General features: G+C 50.3%; 1 protein-coding gene across 1 annotated transcript in view; it reads right to left on the bottom strand.

Moving 5' to 3' along the window:
* LOC140407630 (acetyl-CoA carboxylase 1-like) overlaps nucleotides 1–20,894 on the bottom strand; it is a gene marked incomplete at both ends in the record, with an annotated part of 30,513 nt that extends 9,619 nt beyond the window's left edge. Inside the window, 6 exons of the mRNA XM_072494969.1 lie at nucleotides 3,314–3,337; nucleotides 6,659–6,777; nucleotides 12,273–12,362; nucleotides 14,432–14,545; nucleotides 16,881–16,994; nucleotides 20,770–20,894. Of these exons, the coding sequence (XP_072351070.1) occupies nucleotides 3,314–3,337; nucleotides 6,659–6,777; nucleotides 12,273–12,362; nucleotides 14,432–14,545; nucleotides 16,881–16,994; nucleotides 20,770–20,894 (586 nt within the window). The remainder of the gene's footprint in view (nucleotides 1–3,313; nucleotides 3,338–6,658; nucleotides 6,778–12,272; nucleotides 12,363–14,431; nucleotides 14,546–16,880; nucleotides 16,995–20,769) is intronic.
* Nucleotides 20,895–21,292: the final 398 nt, after the last annotated feature.

Genomic DNA, 21,292 nt, shown 5'->3' with positions numbered 1-21,292 from the left:
AGGGGAGCAGAGACAACCCCGGCAACTATAGACCGGTGAGCCTCACGTCTGTAGTGGGTAAAGTCTTGGAGGGGATTATAAGAGACAAGATTTATAATCATCTAGATAGGAATAATATGATCAGGGATAGTCAGCATGGCTTTGTGAAGGGTAGGTCATGCCTCACAAACCTTATCGAGTTCTTTGAGGTGACTGAACAGGTAGACGAGGGTAGAGCAGTTGATGTGGTGTATATGGATTTCAGTAAAGCGTTTTGATAAGGTTCCCCACGGTAGGTTGGGGATTGAGGGTGATTTAGAGATGTGGATCAGAAATTGGCTAGCTGAAAGAAGACAGAGGGTGGTGGTTGATGGGAAATGTTCAGAATGGAGTTCAGTTACAAGTGGCGTACCACAAGGATCTGTTCTGGGGCCGTTGCTGTTTGTCATTTTTATCAATGACCTAGAGGAAGGCGCAGAAGGGTGGGTGAGTAAATTTGCAGACAACACTAAAGTCGGTGGTGTTGTCAACAGTGTGGAAGGATATAGCAGGTTACAGAGGGACATAGATAAGCTGCAGAGCTGGGCTGAGAGGTGGCAAATGGAGTTTAATGTAGAGAAGTGTGAGGTGATTCACTTTGGAAGGAATAACAGGAATGCGGAATATTTGGCTAATGGTAAAGTTCTTGGAAGTGTGGATGAGCAGAGGGATCTAGGTGTCCATGTACATAGATCCCTGAAAGATGCCACCCAGGTTGATAGGGTTGTGAAGAAGGCTTATGGAGTGTTGGCCTTTATTGGTAGAGGGATTGAGTTCCGGAGTCATGAGGTCATGTTGCAGCTGTACAAAACTCTGGTACGTCCGCATTTGGAGTATTGCGTACAGTTCTGGTCACCGCATTATAGAAAGGACGTGGAGGCTTTGGAGCTGGTGCAGAGGAGATTTACCAGAATGTTGCCTGGTATGGAGGGAAAATCTTATGAGGAAAGGCTGATGGAATTGAGGTTGTTTTCGTTGGAGAGAAGAAGGTTAAGAGGAGACTTAATAGAGGCATACAAAATGATCAGGGGGTTAGATAGGGTGGACAGTGAGAGCCTTCTCCCGCGGATGGAAATGGCTGGCACGAGGGGACATAGCTTTAAACTGAGGGGTAATAGATATAGGACAGAGGTCAGAGGTAGGTTCTTTACGCAAAGAGTGGTGAGGCCGTGGAATGCCCTACCTGCAATAGTAGTGAACTCACCAACATTGAGGGCATTTAAAAGTTTATTGGATAAGCATATGGATGATAATGGCATAGTGTAGGTTAGATGGCTTTTGTTTCAGTGCAACATCGTGGGCCGAAGGGCCTGTACTGCGCTGTATCGTTCTATGTCTATGTTCACAAAACCGTGCTGCCTCTCGCTAATATGTCCACTTGCTTCCAAATGGGAGTAGATCCTGTCTCGAAGAATTCTCTCCAGTAATTTCCCTACCACTGACGTAAGGTTCACCGGCCTGTTGTTCCCTGGATTATCCTTGCTACCCTTCTTAAACAAAGAAACAACATTGGCTATTCTCCAGTCCTCTGGGACATCACCTGAAGACAGTGAGGATCCAAAGATTTGTGTCAAGGCCTCAGCAATTTCCTCTCTTGCCTCCTTCAGTATTCTGGGGTAGATCCCATCAGGCCCTGGGGAATTATCCACCGTAATATTTTTCAAGCCGCCCAACACCTCGTCTTTTTGGATCTCAATGTGACCCAGGCTATCTACACACCCTTCTCCAGACTCAACATCCACCAATTCCTCCTCTTTGGTGAATACTGATACAAAGTATTCATTTAGTACCTCGCCCATTTCCTCTGGGTCCACACATAGATTCCCTCTCCTGACTTTCAGTGGGCCAACCTTTCTCTGGCTACCCTCTTGCTTTTTATGTACGTGTAAAAAGCCTTGGGATTTTCTTTAACCCTATTTGCCAATAACCTTTCATGACCCCTTTTAGCCCTCCTGACTCCTTACTTAAGTTCCTTCCTACTTTCCTTATATTCCACACAGGCTTCGTCCGTTCCCAGCCTTCTAGCCCTAACAAATGCCTCCTTTTTCTTTTTGGCGAGACCTACAATATCTGTTGTTATCCAACGCTCCTGAAATTTGCCATATTTATCCTTCTTCCTCACAGGAACATGCCGGTCCTGAATTCCTTTCAGCTGACATTTGAAAGCCTCCCACATGTCAGATGTTGATTTACCCTCAAACATCCGCCCCCAATCTAGGTTCTTCAGTTCCCGCCTAATATTGTTATAATTAGCCTTCCCCCAATTTAGCACATTCACCCTAGGTCCACTGTTATCCTTGTCAACCAGCACTTTAAAACTTACTGAATTGTGGTCACTGTTCCCGAAATGCTCCCCTACTGAAACTTCTACCACCTGGCCGGGCTCATTCCCCAATACCGTTCCAGTATGCCCCTTCCCTAGTTGGACAATCTACATATTGTTTTAAGAAGCCCTCCTGGATGCTCCTTACAAACTCTGCCCCATCTAAGCTCCTAGCACTAAGTGACTCCCAGTCAATATTGGGGTAGTTGAAGTCTCCCATCACAACAACCCTGTTGTTTTTACTCTTTTCCAAAATCTGTCTACCTATCTGCTCCTCTATCTCTCCATGGCTGTTGGGAGGCCTGTAGTAAACCCCCAACATTGTGACTGCACCCTTCTTATTCCTTATCTCTACCCATATAGCCTCGCTGCCCTCTGAGGTGTCCTCCTGCAGTACAGCTGTGATGCTCTCCCTAACCAGTAGCGCAACTCCATCACCCCTTTTACCTCCCACTCTATCCCGCCTGAAACATCTAAATCCTGGAACGTTTAGCTGCCAATCCTGACCTTTCTTCAGCCAGGTCTCTGTAATGGCAACAACATCATATTTCCAAGTACTAATCCAAGCTCTAAATTCATCTGCCTTACCTGTTATACTTCTTGCATTAAAACATACACACCGCAGGCCACCATTCCTGCTGTTTTCAGCAATAAGCCCCTGTCTGCTCTTCCTCAGAGTCATACTGGCCCTATTGCCTAGTTCTCCCTCAATCTTTTCACCTTCTGACCTATTGCTCCGATATCCACCCCGTGCTATACTAGTTTACAGTCACAGATGTGGTCTGTTTGAATCCATAAAAATCAACTTCATTCAAGACTGATAATAGTTATGCTCAACAATGGCACAGTCAATCCAAGGCCTCAGTTTCCACATCCCCCTAATTTCTCACCAATTGGGTTAGTGATTCACCATTTGCAAGACAGTATTTGTTTCTCTTGATCCATGCAATAAATAGATGAACTATACTCTACCTGCGAAGGGTAGGATCGCTTCCTCTGAAATTGAACATTTAACACACAAAAAAGTTAAGTAGCTTGGCAACTGTAGTTATGATCACTGCACCCAATAGTACACAATGAATATACAATTCAGTAAATAAACCTGCAATTCAGTTCATGTGTCAGTAAAAGATTGAAGCCTTAAAAAACTGGATCCAGCACCTCGGAGGTTCCTGTTCACTGTGTAGTATTGAATGGCACCACAAAGGCCTGGGAGGTCAGTTTCAATCCTCAGTCTGTGTGGAGTTAGTTAATGTGTGATGGGGCAGTACTGGAGGTGTGGGATGGGGGATGAGGAACGGTTGTTATAATTAATTTCAAATCCTGTGTACTTTGATGTTGCGAGGGGAATCCCCCACCATTCAATGACTCCTGCTGGAAAACTTGTGTGGATATGAAACACGACAATAATCAGGTACAGTTTGGAAGGTGCTGTTGAAGGAGCCTTGGTGAGTTGTTCGCTGCAGTAAATGGTACACTCTGCTGCCACTGCGCATCGGTGGTGGAGTGAGTGAATGTTTATGGTGGTGGATGAGGTGCCAAGCAAGCGGGCTATTTCGTCCTGAATGGCACCAAGCTTCGAGCGTGTTGATGGAACTGCACTCATCCAAGCAGAGGGTATTCCATCAAACTGTTGACTCGCGCCTTGTAGATGGTACACAGGCTTTGGGGACTCAGGAGGGGAGTTACTTGCCATAGAATTCCCAGCCTCTGAACTGCTCTTGTAACCACAGAGATTATATGGCTGATCTATTTCAGTTTCTGGTTAATGGTAACCTCCAGGATGTTGATACTGGGGAATTCAGTGATGGTAACGCCATTGAATGTCAACAGGGGACGGTTAGATTCTCTCTTGTTGAAGATGGTCATTGCCTGGCACCTCTGTGGCACGAATGTTACTTGCCACTTATCAACCCAAGCCTGAATGTTGTCCAGGTCTTGATGCATATGGACACATACACCTTCATTATCTGATGAGATGTGAATGAACATAGTGCCAACATTCTCACTTCTGACCTTATGAAGAAGACGTCATTGATGAAGCAGTTGAAAATGGTCGGACCTAGAACACCAACTAACACTCTTGCAGTAATGTCCCAGGACTGAGATGATTGACCTCCAACAACCACAACTCTCTTCCTTTGTGCTCAGTGTGACTCCAGCCAATGGAGAGTTTCCCCCAGTTCTCATTGACTCCAGTTTTGTCAGGGCTTCATGATGCCACACTCAAGTCAAGTGCTATATCTGTTCAAAATCTATCCGATTTAGCATGGTAGTAGTGCCACATGACACAATAGAGGGCATCCTCAATGGGAAGATGGGACTTTGTCTCTACAAGGGCTGTCCAGTGGTCACTCTTACTGGTACGATCATGAACAGATGCATTTGTGACAGGTACATTGGTGAGGACAAGGACAAGTAGGTTTTTCCTTCTTGTTGGTTCCCTCACCACCTGCCAAAGATCCAGTCTAGAAGCTATGCCCTTTAGGGCCCGGTCAGCTCAGACAGTAGTGGTGCTACCGAGTCACTCTTAGTGATGGTCATTCACCCATCCAGAATACATTCTGCGCCCTTGATACCCTCAGGTGATTCGTCCAAGTGGTGCTCAAATGGAGGTGTACTGATTCATCAGTTGAGGGGGATGGGTGATGGCTGGTAATCAGCAGGAGAATGCCTTGTTCATGTTTGACCTGATGCCTTTGAGATTTCACATAATCTGGGGTCAATATTGAGGGCTCTCATGGAAACCCCCTTCTGACTGTATACCACCACCTCTAGTGAGTCTGTCCTGCTGGTGGGACAGGACATACTCCGGTATGGAGGTGTTCCTTACAGACAATGTCAACCTGTTGCTTGACTATTCCGAGAGACAGCTCTCCTAATTTTGGCACAAGCGCAGATATTAGTAAGGAGGACCTTGGACGGTTGACAGGGCTGGGTTTGCTGTTGCTGTTTCCGGTGCCTAGATTGATGCCAGATGATCCGTGTGGGTTCATTTCTTCTCCACTTTTCTGTAGTGGTTTGATACAACTGATTGGCTTGCTAGGTCAATTCAGAGGGCAGTTAAGAGTCAACCACATTGCTGTGGGTTTGGAGACCAGGTAAGGACAACAGATTTCCTGCCATAAAGGATGTTAGTGAATCAGATGGGTTTTTGCAACAATTGACAATCGTTTTATAGCCACCATTGCTGAGACTAGTTTTCAATTCCAGATTTGTGAATTGAATTTAAATTCCACCAGCTGCTGTGGTGGGATTTGAACCCATGTTGCCAGAGCATTAGTCTGGGCCTCTGGATTACTAGTCCAGTGACATTACCACAATGTTGTCGACTCCCTGAAAGAAGTTCACTCAAACTCTCCATTTAGTGAGAGTCAAGTATATTTTATTCTCTCTTGCCTGATAGAGGTTGGCGGAGTGAGCACCCAGTTTTGCTAGGATTGCCAGCTTTCCCATGGTACCATTGACTTTGCTACATGTTCAAAGGTGAGGTGAAGCGTACAGAAGTTAGGTACAAGTCCTGATTGACAAAGATTTCTGGTAGGTGAGTGATGGGCATGTGTTGAACTAGCAGTGTCTAAGATTTGTGGTGCAGTTGATATAATATGGTTCTTTCGAAGGTGCATTCACTCTCTTGACTGTCCATGTGAGATCACTGAACTCCCTGCATCCAGGTCCTCGGCATTTGAATTCTGGCATTGACTTCCACAACTATCTGCTCCCACTGCTTTCCAAACGAACAAACAATCTGGAGGGTTTCCTGGTCCCCTGAGGATACAGAATGCTGTTCCTACTTTCCACTTCCTCTGCCAAGATCTGCAGTGCAATGTCCAGAAACCTTAGAGCTCGTTCTCTTCAATGTTGTGGTTTTCAGGGTCAGATTCACTTCCTGCATGGCTGCCAACACCTGCTCTAGCCACAAAGCTTCGCCTCTCTAACAGGTACATGCTAGCTAAAGTGCAGCTGGAAAGTTATGATTCTGGGCCACCAACCGATGCACGCAACCAACGAATAGCGCAGTTAATAGTGGGTGAAATGAGGTGGCAGCACTAAGTTACCATAGTGCCGACATTAGATCGAATAGGCGTGGTAAATTGACCATCACAATCCCGGAGCCCATTTTCAGAGGCTAACCCCCCATTGAATGCTCTGTTAAAGAACAGCACACTCTTCAGTAACAATGTGAACACAGTCAAAGCAGCCAAAACAAATTTTTGTTCCAATTCCACAACAGACAGCATTTGAAAAGGACAAGGCATGCGCACGCGGACATACACACACTTTTTATCCTAGAGTTTAGCTTAAACCTGGCAGTACCTGTTTGGATGAGATGAAGGAAGCATGAACTGGAAATCCACCACACATACGCCGTTGTGCAGTTGATGGTGTTGTACACTGTTGAGTTCATAGGCGATGTATGCCCTCCGCACATATACCTTTAAAGAAAAGGCAAGTACTATTGTCATCTGGTTAACTGAAGGTTCAACCTCCAACCAAAAAACAATCGCAAATAGACAGGACTGAAATAAGAGTGTGGAGCCATATGAACAAAAAATTCAGGAACTGCAAATTCAGAGGCAGCCATCAGCTTGTCAGAGGAGTGAAATGAACAATAACTTTGTTAACAATCAAAATACTAATATGGCTTCAACATAACTGAATTTTCCTATTAAAAAGAGTGTTACTAGGGCTTTTCCCAGTTGCCCCAGACTTGACACCTGCTCAGTCCTGAGGGTGCTCAGATTGTGGTGCAGGAGCCCCCAGGGGGCCAGCTCGGTAGGAGTGGGCCGCCGTCGGTGGGTGGGGAGGGGGGAAAGAGAGAGAGAGAGGGGGACATCGGTGTCTCAGCACCCGCGGGTCCACCATGCCACCCCCTGAATTGTTCCCATTCCTGGGGCAACCCCAGCCTGCCAGCCCCATTGACCACCCATAATTCTCACTGAATGTGGAGGCCTCTGGCCACGCGGCTGAAGGCTATTGCTAATTGGGAATTGGCAATTGTAGTTAAGTGAGCACTTCACATTTCCCATTGATCCCCGTGGGCAGGTGCATCATGTGGGAGTTATTGCCCAGCATCCCAATCAGACCGTGATGCCTGGACACTGCAGGAGGCAACACCATGGACGCAGCAGCCAACATCCGAACACCCAGCGGCTAAGCCCAGCACCACGGACTTTTCGGCACCAGGGACTGGGTGTGTGCAGCAGGAGGGGACCAGCGCCCGGTCCAGGTAATGTTACGTGTAGGTGTCAGAGGCACAGGGTATGTGCCGGTGAGCTGGGGACTCCGTGACCAGGGATGCATGGGAAGGGCGTGTCGGGTGGCAGGGAACCGTGTGGGGGGGGTGCTGGGGTTGGGGAGACTGCTGGCTGTCAGTCTCTCCCAATTTCTTACAGATATTACATGCAACGGATGATATCTTTGATCCAGCGGGAGCTGCTCTCGTGGTGCTGCTGGCAGGTCAGGTGGCCAGATGCCAGGAGAGGTGGCGGCAGCAGTGTTGACAGAGGCTCGAGGCGGCAGCCCATGTGCAGGCCCCCACCCATCCAGCCAGGGGGAGAGCCAGAAGGGGAGGCTTGCGACGGCCCAAGGTGTACAGGCGTCGCTGGTCTTTCGAACAGATGGTGGACAGTGTGGGGCTGCAGGAGGCTCCGCCTCAACAAGGGGATGGTGCGGAACTAGTGCCTCGCGGACTTGGCACCACATAGAGAAGGAGGATGCCCGCTCCCGGTGCCCATCAAGGTCACCACAGCCCTGAGCTTCTATGCCTCAGCACCATTCCAGGGCTCAAGTAGGGACTTCTCCAGCATCTCACAAGATACAGCCCACAAGTGCATCCATGAAATGTTAAGTAATGGGTTAAGAGACATTCCAATTAGTTGTCTCATTTATGTTAAGTATCCAATAATTGACACTGATATGTAAAGAGGCTTCAGGTGGCCTTTGTGTCAGGTTATGTGATGATAGAGTTGTGTGCAGAGTCCGTTAAAGTAAAATAAAGGTGTTTGTGAAAAGGAACAGAACCTTTGACTATACAACAGCAGCTAAACGTCTAACATGAAATCATGGATGCCCTGTTTGCCCGGGCAGCAAACTATATTAAAACTTTGACATGGACCATGCCCAACAAGATGCCTGGGCAGAAAGGTTTTCCACCATTAACTGGATGCCCCAGGTCCAGGGGCTAATAGATGGCATGCATGTCGTCTTGTACACACCGGACCGTCTGGACCACATCAACAGGAACAGGTTCCACTCCCTGAACATCAGCTCGTGTACGACCACCACATGAAGATCATGCATATGTGTGCATGCTTCCCAAGGAGTGTGCATGACAGCTACATCCTGGGGCAGTTGGACATCCTTGGCCTCTTTGAGGACCACCCCAATATGGCCGGTTGGCACTTGGGAGATAAGGGGTACCTGCTGACGACCTGGCTAATGACACCAGCATGGAGGCCGGTGACTGATGCAGAGGCCCGATACAATGAGGCCCATATGGCCACCCAGGCTGTCATTGTGCATCGGACTCCTCAAAATGTGGTTCCGATGCTTCGACCACTCTGATGGTGCACCGCAGTACACCCCCCAGAGGGTTATCTACTGTGGTGGTCTGCTGTGTCTTTCACAACCTGGCAAGGCAGCGGGGTGACCTCCTGGAGGTGGAGGAGGAGGAACTAGTGGCCACCTCCGGGGACGAGGAGGCGCCGTACCAGGAGAGCCTGGAGGATGCGCTTGGGGAGGACCCGCAAGAACAATCGGTGGATGGAGGACAGGCGGCCAGGGTCCAGCATGCTCGGAGCGCCAGGGAGCCCTCACCCTCGCCTGCTTCACAGAGAACGCGGCTAAGTCCGTCAGTCCCCTCTCCTCACCACCCACCGCTTGCCACCCCCTCTCCCATCCCTCAGCCTTCACCCTCTCCTCCCCCATCCGCTCCCCTATCCCCCACCTTGTTCCACCCTCCTAAAGTCTGGGTAATGGCACTCCAGGGTGATGGGAGTATGTCAACATTGTCAGCGGGTCACTGTCAAGGGCAGGGGGTGATGATAACCCGCTGAGAGCTGAGCACTGGTACTCCTCAATCTATACCATAGTCTTACCCCTGCCTGTATGCTGAGTGCTCGCTCACACTCATCACCTGCACATGGTGTGAAGGATGTTCTTGGCGGGTGTCCTCTGAAGGCCCTGGGGTTGGAAGGCCCTGGGCCACTTGCCGGCCGCACATGCCTTGCGTGTCACCCTGTTCCGGGTGCTGACTCCGAGACGTACCATCGCTGGTGGGTGGGTTTCGGGGAGCTGATGGGCACAGTCGGCACTCTGTAGGATGGCTCTGGGTTGGCACCCACCGCCCGATCCTCCCAGTCAGTGCCCATCTTGGGTTGGAGGGGCAGCTGGATCGAGCCCCGGCTGCCCCTGCGTTATCTGGCTTTGCCAGCCCTGGTGGCTCCCCAATGTTTGCAGCACAGTGTTGACCCCCTCGCCGATGCTCTGGAACGCTCCAGTAAGGGGCTGGTTTAGCACAGGGCTAAATCGCTGGCTTTGAAAGCAGACCAAGGCAGGCCAGCAGCACGGTTCAATTCCCGTACCAGCCTCCCCGAACAGGCGCCGGAATGTGGCGACTAGGGGCTTTTCACAGTAACTTCATTTGAAGCCTACTTGTGACAATAAGCAATTTTCATTTCATTTCAATGCCCACCTGCAACTGGGATAAGCTCCGCAGTGCCTCGGCTATGCCCACATGAGACTAGGATACCTCCCCCAGTGTTCCGGAGGGCCTCGCCAATGCCCATGTGAGAATGTGACATGCCCTGCAGAGCCTCATCAAGGTCCACCCGGTATTGGGTCACGTCCTCCAGCGACTGCTGTCGAGGTGCTCAACCATGGCAGTAACCAATTGGGCTACACCTTGGACATCTCCACCTGCCGATATCATGCACCAGGCTCTCCATTGCGATAGTCATCCCAGCAGTGTTGGCCTCTGTGCCACGTATTGCCAGCACCTGTAACCTCAGGGACTCCTCCAATTGCTATGGACCTGCTTGGGTGCCACTGACATCCTCCGCTGCATCTCTTAGCCACACCCGAGCATCTGCATCAGCTCTGGATAAACCTAGTCCACAAGCTCAGCATCTGACTGGGACCCGGCCTGTCCACTACTGTCGCCCACTGAGGGCTGTGTCTCTGCGCTGGTGGAGGGTGGGGAAGATAGCTGTGCCGTGAATACAGTGGTGTCCTCGGAGGGGAGGCAGGACCAACCCAGATGGGCCGGCACCGTCGGATATTCACAGCGCCAGCGTCCCAGGTTCGATTCCGGGCCTGGGTCACTATCTGTGTGGAGTCTGCACATTCTCCCCGCGTCTGCGTGGGTTTCCTCCGGGTGCTCCGGTTTCCTCCCACAAATCCCGAAAGACGTGCTTTGGTGAATTGGACATTCTGAATTCTCCCCCAGTGTACCCGAACAGGCGCCAGTATGTGGCGACTAGGGGATTTTCACAGTAACCTCATTGCAGTGTTAATATAAGTCTAAGTGTGACAATAATAAAGATTATTATTATTATGAGGATCCTGCAGGAGAATATACACATGGTCAGCGCGAGGGATGGATCACTCTGTATGGCATTAACAAATGTGTAACAGGTCATCTAGGTGGGGGCTAGTGGATCCACACCTCTGCATTATATGGCAATCTCAACGTTGGTGACAGATCTGTTCCCTGCCACCCCGCAACTTCCAAGGCCCGTTCATCGTAGAGGTGAAGGGTGAGGACTCTGATGCCCAGCACCCTGTCACCCATCTGGGCCCTCTCCCATCTGTTGTGGGCCACCTTCTCCAGAGGGGAAATCGTGAGCCGCGCATGTAGTTCATTGCAGGGGTTTGATAGTATTGGGTTGGGGCAGCATGGGCGGCACTGCTGGACAAGGGTGAGCCAGGGGACAGAACAGTGCAGGCGGGTGTGGTACCAGGCGCATTCTTAGCGGGGGGAGGGGGAATTTGAGGGTCCGGTGCCAACCCACCATGCAGCCCGGTGGAGGTCGTTGATCGTCCGACGGCACTGGGTGCCGGTCCTCCTGGTCACACTACCGAGCTGATGGCCACTGCCACTTCCTCCCAGGCGGCACTGGCTGCCCTGTGGCTGACCCTACGAAACCTCGGGGAACAGGGCAGCCCGGCTGGCCTCTACCGCATCCAACAATCTGCCCAGGTCAACTTCCCCGAATTGTGGAGCTGGTCTCCTCCGTGGCGTGGCTGCGAGCTGGGTGCGGTTGACTGAGCAGGATCGGTTTAAGTGCTGCTCACCCTGGTTAGCGGGGGCTGATGAGCGTGGTCCCGGTGAATCAGCTGACGGCACAGTCATTTGCAGCATGAAACCCGTGGAGCCTCCTTATGTAGACCAATTAATGTTTTATAGCAATGCCGGCCTCACTGAGCCGAGCGCCTGGAAGCTCGCAGCAGTTGCCGCTTGCTACCACGCTTAGAAACCTTTCCATTAAATCGTGCCCATAGTCTAGAACTCCTCCCCCCCATTCCCCCACCCACCAAGAAACCCGCAGCGAGGCCTCACCATCGGCGGGAGGATCACACCGGCAAGAACGGCCGGAAACCACCCCCCCCCCCCCCCCCCCCTCCCCCAAACCATTATGAATTGATTAAGGAATGTGAAATCAGGAATTTTTATTCACCCACAAGGTGGGTGTGTGTGTGTGGGTTGTTTACTCAGGATCTGTTAGAGCACTGGTCAAAAATATTCACCTGGGTGGGGTTACAGAGGACCACTCTGCAGCAACAGTCAGTAGACATAAGTGAAGGAAAGTGAAAGGGAAAAAAACCCTTGTGTAAGTAAAAGCAGAATGGAAAGCAAAGAATAAAATCCATAATTAATTCAATACTTCACCTGAATCATAAACACCTTTTCAGTAAACGATGAGCTTACCTCAAGAGCTGCTATCCGTACAATCTGGTTGACGTGGTAGAAGAAACTGGGCAGGACATCAAAGATGGAGGTTTCCGAGAGAATCAATTTCTGAAGCCAAACAGCAATAAAATCAGTTTCTAGTCCACTAATTTGTGTTTGGCCCAAGAAAAAAAATACTTTGGGCGGGACATTCCGGTCGTGCCTGCTGGCAGGGTTTTCCGGTCTAGACGGCGCTGACCCCGCACCGGCGGAGGAGGGTGCGAACAACGGGAAACTCGGTTGACAGCGGTAGGACCAGAATATCCCACAAATCAGCCAATGGTGGGCGGTCTCCCCAATACACGCAGTGGAAAACCCCGCCCTTTAAATATTCAGAATTTTAAAAGATCATGGATCATAGAATTTACAGTGCAGAAGGAGGCCATTCGGCCCATCGAGTCTGCACCGGCCCATGGACAGAGCACCTTACCTAAGCCTAGGACTCCATACTATCCCCGTACCCCAGTAACCCCACCAACCTTTTGGACACTGAGAGCAATTTAGCACGGCCAATCCACCTAACCCGCACATATTTGTACTGTGATAGGAAACCAGAGCACCCGGAGGAAACCCATGCAGACACGGGGTGAACGTGCAAACTCCACACAGACAGTTACCCAACCTGGGAATCGAACCTGGGACCCTGGAGCAGAGAAGCAATTCTGCTAACCACTGTGCTATCGTGCTAAAGTTGCAACTCTAAAGGGTCATTGCTTGTTTTAATAGCATAAGCAGTCATTAGGGACATCCTGGGCTGGATTTTCTCTTTGGGAGACTAAGTCCCCAAGCTGGCGCGAAAACGGTGGTGTTTTACCCCAGGAAAACTGGCGCAAAACAATTCCCTGTTCTGGGGAGGGGGGCTAGCAGGGAGGCAGCGTAGAGCTCCCAGCTCTAGCTGCCGATACAGCCCAGAGCATTGCCGGGTCCGTGGCCGGGCATGCGCACGGCGGCAGCCTGTAACGGCCACGCCGTGCTTCATGGCGGTCGCAGCCCGTGGACCGCAAAAATAGTACCCCCCTTCGGCTGGCTCGCGCGCCCTGGACTGCCCCCCCACAGTGCTCCCAGCCCCGAATGAAGGGGCCAGTGCTGTACCCAAAGACATCCCGGTGCCTTTCAAATCCCATCGTCCTGTTTTGTAGCTTTCTATTAGTTACACCATACCAACCCGATTCCTACTCTCTGAATTCTGTCCCTTCACCAATTCTCAATCCATGCTGATATAATGCCCTCAATCCTATAAACCTTAATCTGTGCAACAACCACTTGAGTAGTACCTTATCGAATGTCTTCTGAAAATACTACACCTACACATTCCCTCTTCAAATCAAAACAAAAAAACACGTAAAACCTTGTTAATTAACCCTGCTTAATCATATTGTGCAGCTGGAATGTTGTGCATAGACAATCCATGACACTATCCCGCTGGTACATTTCATTGATAAATGGAGAGAATTAGAATTAGAATTTACAATGCAGAAAGAGGCCATTTGGCTTATCAGATCTGCACCGACCCTTAGAAAGAGCACCCTACTTAAACCCACGCCTTCCCGTAACCCAACCTAACCTTTTGGACACTAAGGTGTAATTTAGCATGGTCAATCCACCTAACCTGCACATCTTTGGACAGTGGGAGGAAACCGGAGCACCCGGAGGAAACCCACACAGACACGGGGAGAAAATGCAAACTCCACACAGTCACCTGAGGCCGGAATTGAAGTGGGACCCTGAAGCTGTGAGGCAGCAGTGCAAACACCGTGCCGTGCCACCCCTAAAGGGTGGAATAGAATTGGGATATACTTGATCCATTCCCAATCAAAACCCAGATCCAGAAAGGATGTGTAACACTGCAATCCACTAGACAAAGCCTCAAAACCAAGAAAGTTTCAATGCCATCTTTTCAGCAGAACCATCTTTAAACAAGTCGAACACAGTTATCTAACACACTAGATTTACATTGTAATAGCCTGGGAATTATTTATTGGGGTGCTGGTGGGGGTTTATTCTCTTAAGAATTTATACATGACCTACACGTCATTGAAAAGGTTGTGCAGTTGCCTTAAAAAAAAACTAATTATGCCGTGAAAGCAGCTTATTGGCCAAGTCACAATAGAAAGGCAATGCGATAGTCACAAACGCACCTTTAGATTGTCGGGACAGAACTGGTGGCCATACATATCGATAGCAGACAGGAAGAGGGACTCCACCTGATTATGCCGCAATTCATAGGAGGGTAAATGCGATGCAATCAAAACCTACAAACATGAAAGAAATGTTTGTGATAAATGTAGGAAATATTTACATATATTGTATTGGGTGTCTGTTGCAGTAATGTTATTAAAATAACTTAGATTAAGGTATCCACATTATATGTCTGCTAAAGCTGTGATTAAGGGGTTAACAGCAAGGCAGTCTGACTTCACTCATGGGAGGGTTGGGACTGGTTTAGTTTTGTTTTCCAGCCCGCCCCTTTGTGTCTGCTCTTAGTTTCATTTTAGAATTCTGGGGCGTCATTCTCCGACCCCCTGCCGGGTCGGAGAATCACCGGGGGCTGCCGTGAATCCCGCCTCCGCCGGGTGCCGAATTCGCCGGCACCGGATATTCGGCGGGGGCGGGAATCGGGCCGCGCCGGTTGGCGGCCCCCCCGCTCGATTCTCTGGCCCGGATGGGCCGAAGTCCCGCCGATAAATTGCCTGTCCCGCCGGCGTAAATTAAAGCACCTGCCTTACCGGCGGGACAAGGCGGCGTGGGCGGGCTCCGGGGTCCTGGGGGGGGGCGCGGGGTGATCTGACCCCGGGGGGTGCCCCCACGGTGGCCTGGCCCACGATCGGGCCCACCGATCCGCGGGCGGGCCTGTGCCGTGGGGGCACTCTTTCCCTTCCGCCTCCGCCACGGTCTCCACCATAGCGGAGGCGGAAGAGACTCCCTCCACTGCGCATGCGCGGGAAACTGTCAGCGGCCGCTGACGCTCCCGCGCATGCGCCGCCCCGACATGTCATTTCCGTGCCAGCTGGCGGGGCAACAAAGGCCGTTTCCGCCAGCTGGCGGGGCGGAAATTCCTCCGGTGTCGGCCAAGCCCCTCAATGTTGGGGCACGGCCCCCAAAGGTACAGAGCATTCCGCACCTTTGGGGCGGCGCGATGCCCGTCTGATTGGCGCCGTTTTGGGCGCCAGTCGGCGGACATCGCGCCGTTTCGGGAGAATTTCGCCCCTGCTCTGGGTTGTGAGGAAAGGAGTTGTGTTTTACAGGCTGACTTCTGCAAGCTTCTCTCCAAGGACTTTGTGAATAAATCTGTAAGCCACTAAGTGTTGACATTATTAATGAGTGGCATTTGACCTGTGTGCGTGGATAAGTAGATGGGAAATTAAGCTCAAAGACCTTTCTTATTTTTTTAAGATAACTGTTTAACTGTCAATTGAAAAGCTGCTTTTCCCTGGGATGTTAATAGGGTTAATCCTGTGTTAATAAAGTTTGTTTTCGTACAAAAATTCCCCATTTGTCAGTGGGAATTTAGAATGTCCAAATTACCGAACAGTGTGGGCGGGATTCTCCGAAATGGAGGCAGAGTGTTCGCGCCGTCGTGAACGCCGTCGAGGTTCACAACGGCGCGAAACGGTTCCTATCCCGACCGATTCAGGGCCCTATAATGGGCTAGGAGCGGCGCCGCGTCATTTACGCGCGCCAGGCCTTGGCGCCACGTAAAGGCGGCGCCGCATACATGATGCGGCTGGCGCCGCATAACTGGTGTCACCCGCGCATGCGTGGTTGCCGTCCTCTCCAAGCCCGTCCCGCAAGAAGATGTCTGACGGATCTTGCGGGGCTGCGGAAGAAAGGAGGTCCTCCTTCAGAGAGGACGGCCCGACGATCGGTGGGCACCGATCGTGGGCCAGATCCCATTTGAGGCCCTCCCCCGGTGCAGGATCTCCCCTCACCCCTCCGCAGGCCGACCCCCCAGCGTTCCCGCGCTGTTCCCGCCAGCAGCGACTAGGTGTGGACGGCTCCGGGAGGAACCCGCCGTTCTGGGCAGGCCGCTCGGCCCATCCGGCACTGAGAATCGCGGGGGTACCGGTGAATTGCCATTTTGTCTGTCTCAGGCGATTCACTGTACCGCGCCAGGCAAAACGCGATTGTGCCGATCTGGCCGCTTCCGTGAATCGTGGGAGGGCGTCGGACTGGCGTCGCGGGAAAATTTGGCAACCCAGGCGATTCTCCCAACCGGCGCGGGAGCGGAGAATCGCGCCCTATGTCTTTTGGGACTTTGTGGGATGAAACCGGAGCACCCGGAGGAAACCCATGCAGACACGGAGAGAACATGCAGACTCTGCATAGACAGTGACCCAAGCAGGGAATCGAACCTGGGACCCTGGTGCTGTGAAGCAACAGTGCTCACCACTGTGCTACTGTGCCGCCAATTACTTCCAATGGGTTCTTACAAGCAGTTTTGTGAAAAAAATTGAAAACAAATGTCCATCTTCTACTTTTTTGGTTTTCTAAAGTCTGAAGGCTACTCCGGTATGCCAGGAATTACTTTTTTGTGTGCGCACACTAATAAAGCCATATTATCCGTTTTCCGGCTGTGCATTTTCTCACCTGCCTGGATCGTAGTGCCACCTTGGCGTTCTCCGTTTTACTGAGCTGCGCGAGTTCAGTTAAAATCACCATCAGCTCATCTGTCAATGTGGGATCTCTCGAACAAAGCTGATCCTAAATCAACAGGCAAAATAAAGTGGATCACATTCAATTGTTCTCCATAGAACATTGGTACACATGATGTCATCTGTGAACCACGATAGCATATAAACTCTCCCCTTATTCCATCAGCAACATACCACAAGTACAAAGGTTCCACGAACTGTATGGAACACCCTCGTCAATAACTGCCCAAGCTCAGCAGTTCTTATGAGTTCCAGTTCTTCTGAGTTCACACACTAAAGAGGACCCAAGTGAGGTGATGCATTTTGGTAGATCAAATCAGGGCAGGACCTAGTCAATTAATGGTAGAGAGTTGGGGAGAGTTACAGAACAAAAGAGGTTCATAGCTCCTTGAAGGTGGAGTCGCAGGTGGACAGGGTGGTGAAGAAGGCATTCAGCATGCTAGGTTTTATTGGTCAGAATATTGAGTACAGGAGTTGGGACGTCTTGTTGAAGTTGTACAAGACATTGGTAAGACCACACATTGAATACTGTGTTCAGTTCTGGTCACCCTATTGTAGGAAGGATATTGTTAAACTAGAAAGAGTGCAGAAGAGATTTACGAGGATGCTACCAGGACTTGATGGTATGAGCTATAAGGAGAGGCTGGATAGACTGGGACTATTTTCCCCTGGAGCGTAGGAGGCTTAGGGGTGAGCTTATAGAGGTACATCATAGAATCATAGAATTTACAGTGCAGAAGGGGGCCATTCGGCCCATTGAGTCTGCACTGGCTCTTGGAAAGAGCACCTACCCAAGGTCAACACCTCCACCCTATCCCCATAACCCAGTAACCCCACCCAACACTAAGGGCAATTTTGGACACTAAGGGCCATTTACCATGGCCAATCCACCTAACCTTCACATCTTTGGACTGTGGGAGGAAACCGGAGCACCCGGAGGAAACCCACGCACACACGGGAGAATGTGCAGACTCCGCACAGACAGTGACCCAAGCTGGAATCAAACCTGGGACCCTGGAGCTGTGAAGCAAATGTGCTATCCACAATGCTCCCGTGCTGCCCCTGGGCAGGGTGGGTTTAGAGAGGTATGGGCCAAATTCGGACAAGTGGGACTAGATAGTGACAAAAACTGGGCAGCATAGACAAGCTGGGCCGAAGGGCCTGTTTCCATGCACTAAACATCTATGACTCTAAGTCAAATCCTGGTCTGTCCTGATCTAGCAGGTCTTGACTGGGCAGAAAATGATCAATAATTCCCCTGAGCTAAGGGGTTGGTGGGGGGCCAGATTTCCCTTTCTGGACTACTTTGCAATAACTTCTACCAGTAAATATGCATGTCTGCATGTCAGGTGAGTCCCCCCCCCCCCCCCCCCCCCCCCCCCCCCCCCCGTCTGGTGCCACAAATAGCTACCTATCTGGACAGCACTGTGCTGTGGGAGTCATACAGCCACTGCAGCAAAGTTTCACTCGGGGTGAAATGCATGGTTGGGAGTTGATGGGGAGGGGGGTTCTGACAAAGACAAGGGGGCAAAGTGGAGGGAGGGCTGTATAAGAAGGGTGTGTAGCGTATGGCGGCAAAGCGGTAGATGAAGATGAATAATGGGAGGCAGAGGGAAGATCAATGTGAGGGAAGCTGGACCCAGATCAGGGTGCATGAAAATCTCACAAACAAGAGCATCAAAGGGTTACCACATAATTTAATGGAAGGGATAGAGCAAAGACACCAGATGTGGTGGGTAGAGGTCCAAATGGAGCACAGGTGCAGATGATGGGCTTGGTGGGGGTGGCGGGAGGTGTAGAATCGAGGAGCAAATTTCTTCTTGAAGCTGCTGTTTTGCTCCTCTAGGTTGCTGACATGATCTGGTGAAGACAGGAGTGTGCAGGACAGGTATTTAAAAATGGCGTGAGGACCTTTGAACCTGTCAGCTGAGGGTGGGCAGACAAATCAGCTGCTGGGATGCCATGAGTCGGAAGAGAACTTGCCTGTGCATCATTAATAAGGCATCATTAATGAGGTTCCAAGTGCAGAATCGGGAGTGGGATCCTGGCATTCTGGTTGGTGGGAAAGGACCCCCTGGAGCTGCCTGTCACCAAACTTGGAGCTGGATTCTCCATTCTGGAGACTAATTGCTCCCAAATGCGGAGACTCGCTCCTGGTCTTTGCTGGTGCTAGGAGCAATGCCCAGGTGTGATTCCTTTTTCCTTTTCCATGCAAATGTATGCTTGGAGGAGAGCTCATGGGATTCTGTCAGAATCCCAGTATCTGCCCGCCATTTTGAGTGGGTCGCTCACTATTGAGGTCCAGTGGCTGGCCCCATCCCTCCACAAGGCAAATCCTGCTCCCCGTCCCTCCGCTGACAAGTAGGGGCACCTTCCCCACCTCCCTTCCCCAATACCACGGGAATAACAGATTACCCCTTCCACAGCACACATGCATGAGGGTGACCCGACCCCCTTATCGGACCCCCAACAGACGTTGCACCCCCACCCGCCAGACCCCTCCAATAGAGACCCTCCCAACAGAGACCGCCCCACCAACAGGGACCCCTGCCTGAAAGCTGAAGAGCAGTCCAAGTAGTAGAGTGAATAGACACTACATTTTCACTTACCCTTTCCTAACATCTGCTACCTCAGGCAAAGGTGTTTAAATTAGCAGTTGTCACAAGTGTCAGAAACTTCCTTGAAAGCCTAATACACTTCAAAGGGCTTGAAATTCCTTGACAGCCTTTGAAATGCAAATCTTCCATTCAATTCCACACAGCAATACATTGCATTAGCCAGTCATTGACAGTTTTAGTACTCCAGAGACAGTTGCTTGGTGGATTGTTGATCTATCTTTCCCATCATACTTGAATGCATCTCCATTGTTAACCACAATGTTTATACACTCTTTCTATGATTGAGAACTCCTCAACACATCAAAAGCAACTAAGTGCTTTCTGCTGTGAAAAAGAGGAAGTCAAAGCACTTGTGTGGGTTTCTCCGGATGCTCCGGTTTCCTCCCACAACTCCCGAAAGACGTGCTGTTAGGTAATTTGGACAATCTGAATTCTCCCTCAGTGTACCCGAACAGGCATCGGAATGTGGCGACTAAGGGCTTTTCACAGTAACTTCATTGCAGTGTTACTGTAAGCCTACTTGTGACAATAAAGATTATTATTATTTAGCTGTAGTCGGGTGGGGGCAGGATGTGTGCTCTGGGGGGGGGGGGGGCATTCCGATGGATTTTGGGGCGCTCCTCCATTATTCACTGACCCTCTTGACCCACTGCGGCGTCCACTGCGTCAGGGCCACACTTGAAAATACCTGCGGCAATTCAGGCCCTGCTGTGGGGCTGGAGCATCGCTGGGGGCTGGAAAACCGGGCTTCCAGTCCATTAATCTTTTGCAAATGGGTGCAAATGACCCATTTTTATTTTCCCATCAGTGCAAGGCATGTAGCTTGCTGCCTAGCATCGACACGGGATTGGCACCCAGCGCCAATCCAGATTTAGACTGACGCTCGATGCTCTGCCATAGCCAAAAACCAGTTACCAGCGGCAGGCAGTGGGGAATCCTGCCCTCAGTCTCAAAATTTTGCCCGTAATTGTCAGGGAAAATGTAATTATGTGGTCACTGGCAATAAGTTAACAAAAATTTCCAACATTTCCATGGATTTTCACGATTTGGTCAAAAGACCTTACTGGATGGTTAAATTGAAAATGCTGGCCCACAGTGTTTAGATAGGTAGATTTTACAGCAGGAGATATCAGTGTCTCTTGGTCAGGAACCTGCACACAGAACTAACATTCAGGCCTCAATTTCTGTTCATTTTAGGGTACTCACAATTAACATGATAACCAGGAGGTTCTTCTTGGCCACCTGTGCATGAGAGAAGATGCAGTCAAGAACTGGTGCCATGTCCGGTTTGGATTGTTCCCTCAAGTTGATCACACATTTGTCATAATGAGCTGAAAAATTAGTATTTGAAAACTCTACATCAATGTCTAAGTTATATGATTGAGAACAACATTTGGGGAAGGGAAAGGGAAAACACTTATCAAGTTATAATTTCTCATACTAAAATGGTTCCCAATGTTTGCAGTGAGACGGCAGCCTATTGGAGCCAATGCCTGGCAGTGCAAGGGTCTTGTCTAACCACCTCCAGCATTCTTCTCCATAATGTCTGATGCATAGTTTTACTTAATGCCCTTAAAAGATCATCCTATTGAACACAGGAAAAGGAACTCCCCGAGGGAAGGCTGAAAACAGGACGGGGGGAGAGAGGCCCAACAACAAAAGGGGGAGGGGCACCACCCACGTGTAGATAATGAATAGCGAACTATTGTACAGTGAAGGGCCCTGAAAC

The sequence above is a fragment of the Scyliorhinus torazame genome, unplaced genomic scaffold (genome assembly GCF_047496885.1).
Source record: "Scyliorhinus torazame isolate Kashiwa2021f unplaced genomic scaffold, sScyTor2.1 scaffold_1674, whole genome shotgun sequence".
NCBI lineage: Eukaryota > Metazoa > Chordata > Chondrichthyes > Carcharhiniformes > Scyliorhinidae > Scyliorhinus > Scyliorhinus torazame.
The sequence above is the reverse complement of the archived record's forward strand: the minus strand, read 5'-3'. Positions and strand labels throughout refer to the sequence as shown.